Here is a 4,739-nt window from a genome sequence, read left to right on the forward strand (position 1 = left end):
ACTTGGTGTCCGCGATGGCAGTGATGGCACTTGATACATAACTTTAAAAAAAAAAAAAAAATGTACTCGTTTACAAGTGCCTCAAAGGGCATTAACTAAAACTATTGAAATTAAAAATAACGCATATAAACACATGAGAAGGAAACATATTTCACAAAACACAATTAATGAGTTTTGACAAGTGTGTTGGGGTTTTCTTTGACAATTTCGAAAAGCAAAATCTCCTAAAAAATTTTAGTTAGATCAACATTCAAGACACTTTAATAATTTGAACAAGAACATTTCTCTCAGGTAATTGTTAAATGGACTTTGATAAACAAAACTAGGTTTTGGAATTGGAGACCAAGGCTTATCAGTGGTGTCCGTTCTTGATTAATGTGTGACCAAATCCGATCTTTTCAAAAGGATTTCCCCATGTCTTGCAATGTTTTTAAATTGTCAACAAGTATTTTGTTATGTAATGCTTAAACCATATTTCATTGAATCAATGGTTAAGGAACTCTGGTGATTAAAATTATAGGACACACTTGGTGCAAATTGGAATTGGTGACATTGTCGATTGTTTAACGGACATCACGTTGAAACCAAATTTCGATGAATGTCTTCTTTGATGCACATAATTAGATTAACGGGTGTTATTTTATGAGCTTGAAATCTGTACTCTAAAGATGAAAGTCCATCTCGTTCAGCCCACACCAAGCCCGACCTTCGATGCCAAACGTCCGAATTTCAAGGACCAAACATAGTCTCGACAACTACAATACGGTAAATCCTAGCCAGGAAGGAGGCCGCAAGCCGAAGCAGCGCATTAACTGACGATGGCGGAGCAACCGCCGTGGGAAGACCTGCCCGCATTGTGCTGGGAGGCCGTCCTCCGCCGCTTGGTCTCCGCCGATGACCTCGAGTCCGTCTCCTCCGTCTGCAAGCGATTGCTACACATCTCCAACACCGTCCGCACCAGCCTCTCCATCACCAACCGACTGACCCCGCGCTGCCTCGGCTCCCTCCTCCGGTGCTTCACGTCCCTCAAGTCCATCGACCTCAGCTCGTTCCGCGGCGACCCGTCCTCCGTCCTCCTCCACATCGCCCAGTTCCCGTTGCCCTCGACCGCCTCGACCTCTCCTACCAGGAATCCCTTCGCTTCGGTGGGTTGCGCGAGATGGGGTCCAAGTTCGGGGCTTTGAGGGTCTTGGTGCTGTCCCGTATTAGGTTGCTGGGGGATGCCAACTTGGTTTCGATCGCGGAGTGCTTTCCCGCGCTCGAAGAGCTCGACATTAGCTATCCGCTGCAGAGTGATTCGGCTCGGGTCACGGACGACGGTATCTCGGACCTGTCGCGGAAGCTGCAGAGGCTGTCGCGAATGAACCTTTCGGGTAATCGGTCTCTCTCTGATCAGTCTCTCGTGGTTCTGTCGGTGAATTGCCCGTCTCTGAAGGAAATTAAGCTTGGGGGATGTGGCTCAATTATTGGGAGAGGTATTGCTCCGTTGATAGTGAACAGGCCTCACTTGGTCTCCTTGGCCCTGAATTATACGACACTGGAGGCGATTTTCCGTGAGGAGTTGGTGGACTCCTTTGGTCACTCCAGGGGTTTTATTAGTCTGGATTTCTCGGGCTCGTTTATCTGGGATGGGCTGCTGATGGCTGTTGCGGAGGCAAACATTCCGCTCAAGAGACTCATACTTTCGCGCGCCCTAGGGTTTTCCTTCGACGAGATTCAGATGATCATGCTATGTCACCAGGATATTGAGGTCTTAGATTTGGAGGCAGTACGTTTCCTCACAGATGATGATATGAGCGTGATATGTGAAGATCTTCGCAGTCTGACCCACATTAACATCTGTCGCTGCTCCAATCTCACGATGGCAACATTGTATAGCCTCATGACACAATGTCCCTTCCTGAAGGCAATCAAAATGGGGAAGACAAACCTAAGGGAGGATGATGCTAATGAAACTGATATCGTGGTGAATTCTCAAGTGAGGTATCTTCACATACCTTATAATGGTAAACTGACTGACGAATGCCTCAAGAAGATCAGGCGTATGTGCCCCAACTTGCAGTATCTTGATGTAAGCAATTGTTCGAAGATAACTGGGGATGGCATTTCGGGTGTGCTGAAGAGCTGCGCTGAAATCTGTTATTTGAAGATCTGTGGTTTGAAAAACATAAGGAATCTATGCATTGACTTTGAATCCCACGCTTAGAGGTCTTGCAAGCAGAAGGCTTGAAACTCAACGAAGAGCAACTAGCGGCATTTATAAGTAAATGTTGCCATCTCAAGAATCTCAACTTAATGGACTGTGTGCGTCCGTTGAACGAAGGGCCAGAAAAAGGTGATGAAGAATTGCTATACATTGAGGGGGATAAATGTCCGGAACTACAATAATGGACGTGGCGATTTCCCACTTTTAGATTGGAAGCTGTCTATGTGGTCATCTTTAAGGAGAATAGTCCCACCTAGCAGATTAGTTTCATCCGAAACCCAAGACTTCTTCTTGAAGCATTGGTTGTCTCGTCAGGGATGATTGACTTCAAAGGGACAATCGACGAGGTAATTGTCTACAAAGATGACAATGCCCCTGTATCTTTCTGTGGTAGAATGGTGTGTTGTCATAGCTTCTTTCAATGCGGACCTCATTTTTATAGGACTTGCCATTATTCTGTAGATTGTTGTGGTTACTTGATACTTTATCAACAGTTCAATAATCTCTTATTCATTGTACTGTCCAATGCTCTTGTCTTTTCGAGTTTGTATTCTACCCTTTTATTGTTTTTAACTACCTTTGGGCCTTTTGTGATTTTGACTGTAGCTTCGTTTTCCACCTGTTTCATTGTTTGAAAAATAAAAAAGAAGTTTTCTTTGGCATGACTTTTGCTACTTCTTGAGCTTTGTTCTTGCTTCCTTGGTATCTCTAGCTTCCTAGACCTGCCATTTTCATTGGGTCAATAACAGATTGTGTTCGGAACAATAAATGTGCCTGAATGTTTAAAGCTAAAAGTGTAGTTTTGTTTGCCTGAATCATTCCCAAACTCATATCAACCCTTTTTTTTACAAACAAAGATGATGTTTGAGTTACATCTCACTTTTTGCCCAGTGCTCGTGGAAGCATCTGAATCTATTATAATCGATATGGAAGTTGAGGATTATGAATTTTGTTTTAGTGTAGAATGGCACCAGCAAAGGCACCACTAGATGGGCATTTCTACAAGGCATGAAGTTTGGACATCCACAGATCCGGCTCAATATGTGTTCAGATAGTTGATCTTATGGAAGCATATACTCATTCAAAGTCAAAACAAATGAATCGGCAGCTCTATGGAAGAAATTCATTGTTTGCTTGATTTGGTAGGCACAATCTTTAGTAAGTTTGGAATGCTTTGCTGTGTCTTATATATAACATGGTTTTGGAATTATTTTGAATGTAAGGTCGATGCTTGAGATGCGAGCACCTTTTGTGTATCATTGTGCAGATAGCAAATTTGAATGTGATAGTGTTGTGATATTGCTTTGGTTGAATAGTAAAAGTGATGAATCTTGTAGGTACTAAGTGGGCTTGGGCATGGCTGGTTAGGGCATTTCTTCGTGCCCAACGTCACACTTCAAGCATAGAAATTTCATGCGATCCTGCCTTGAGCTTGGCGTAGAAACGTCATGGTCATCATGTCATTCATTTAGGGAAGGATTTAAATCCCCACGTCTGTCCTGGATCTTAGTGCGAGTGCCAGTCCATGCACGTATCCAAATGTTATTACTCAATGCGGGTGGATTCATGGATTGCGAGCTTTTATTGAGCCAATTTACATAGGCCTCCATTAACAAATGGACCAGTCTAAATTGAGTTTGCATTTAAAGAAATTGAGATGGACATAACGGCTGACGAATCTAATAGTGACGCTCCAAAGACAGCTGGTTGTTGTGAACTTGTGATATTGACTTCAAGAATTTGTGTGATATGCGGTTGCACCTGGTTGCACTTTGTGGCGGCATGGTTGCATATATCCTGATTCAAACCCAGAAGACAGATGGGGAGTTCACCTCAGCTGCAGCATGGAATTTGGTGTTTCTGCAGAGGACGATAAAGCAGTCAGCATTGTCTCGTTTGGTTGAAACCAAATGCGCCTAAGATTGCTTTCATTGACTGGCCAGTCCATCTAAGTAGGTTGCAAACCTTTGATAGGTAAACAGAGCCGCCTCGATGGAATTTGTCTTATGCAAGCTGGAAGATGAACCAGAAGTCCATTTGTTCTACCATCGCTCCTTTGAAAGCAAATCTTGTCCATTTGTTCTTCCATCAATCCTTTGAAAGCAAATCTGAGAGCATTTTCTGCAGTTCTTTCAGCTTCGTCAGGCCTGCTAGTGGCTGGTCTGCCTAACATGCTTGTTGCCATTTTCCTGTTCTCTGTTGGAATTGCGTTCGAATCTCTATTGCAGGATTTCAAGAGAACACTTTCTGGGCAAGTTAAAAGCTTTTGCTGACCTTGGAAGATCCGATCTGGATTGATCGAGTTTTGATTTTTGGTTGCAGTTGTCTAAGTAGCTCTTTGATGCTTTATCCGTATTGATGACAGATACTAGTGGGCTGCTCCTCCCACATTACTTGGTTATGCAATACTAGATATTTACCCTTCGAACAGAAAGCAAATTGACAATAGAAGCATCACTAGGTTTGGAAATTTAGTATAGTTATATCATGTTAACTCAGCCTGCCAAGTAGGGGTGAGCACGGCTCCAGGTAG

At 43.4% G+C, this 4,739-nt stretch overlaps 1 protein-coding gene across 2 annotated transcripts; it reads left to right on the forward strand.

Annotated features, from left to right (window-relative positions):
- The first annotated feature begins 782 nt into the window (after positions 1 to 782).
- LOC120293310 (F-box/LRR-repeat protein 2-like) lies at positions 783 to 3,543 on the forward strand. 2 transcript variants are annotated; one of them, XM_039312399.1, is made up of 2 exons: positions 783 to 2,553; positions 3,165 to 3,543. In XM_039312399.1, exon 1 carries the CDS (start codon positions 1,160 to 1,162, stop codon positions 2,204 to 2,206), a length of 1,047 nt encoding a protein of 348 aa, XP_039168333.1. In that variant the 5' UTR covers positions 783 to 1,159; the 3' UTR covers positions 2,207 to 2,553; positions 3,165 to 3,543. The 2 variants fall into 2 exon arrangements, with proteins under 2 accessions (XP_039168333.1, XP_039168334.1); XM_039312400.1 differs by having other exon boundaries at positions 3,170 to 3,543.
- The last annotated feature ends 1,196 nt before the right edge of the window (positions 3,544 to 4,739 follow it).

Source organism: Eucalyptus grandis, chromosome 5 (assembly GCF_016545825.1).
Source record: "Eucalyptus grandis isolate ANBG69807.140 chromosome 5, ASM1654582v1, whole genome shotgun sequence".
Lineage (NCBI taxonomy): Eukaryota > Viridiplantae > Streptophyta > Magnoliopsida > Myrtales > Myrtaceae > Eucalyptus > Eucalyptus grandis.

Bases quoted from the DNA above. Each gene is read 5' to 3' on its own strand.
- LOC120293310 (XM_039312399.1), top strand. From the start codon at position 1,160: ATGGGGTCCAAGTTCGGGGCTTTGAGGGTCTTGGTGCTGTCCCGTATT.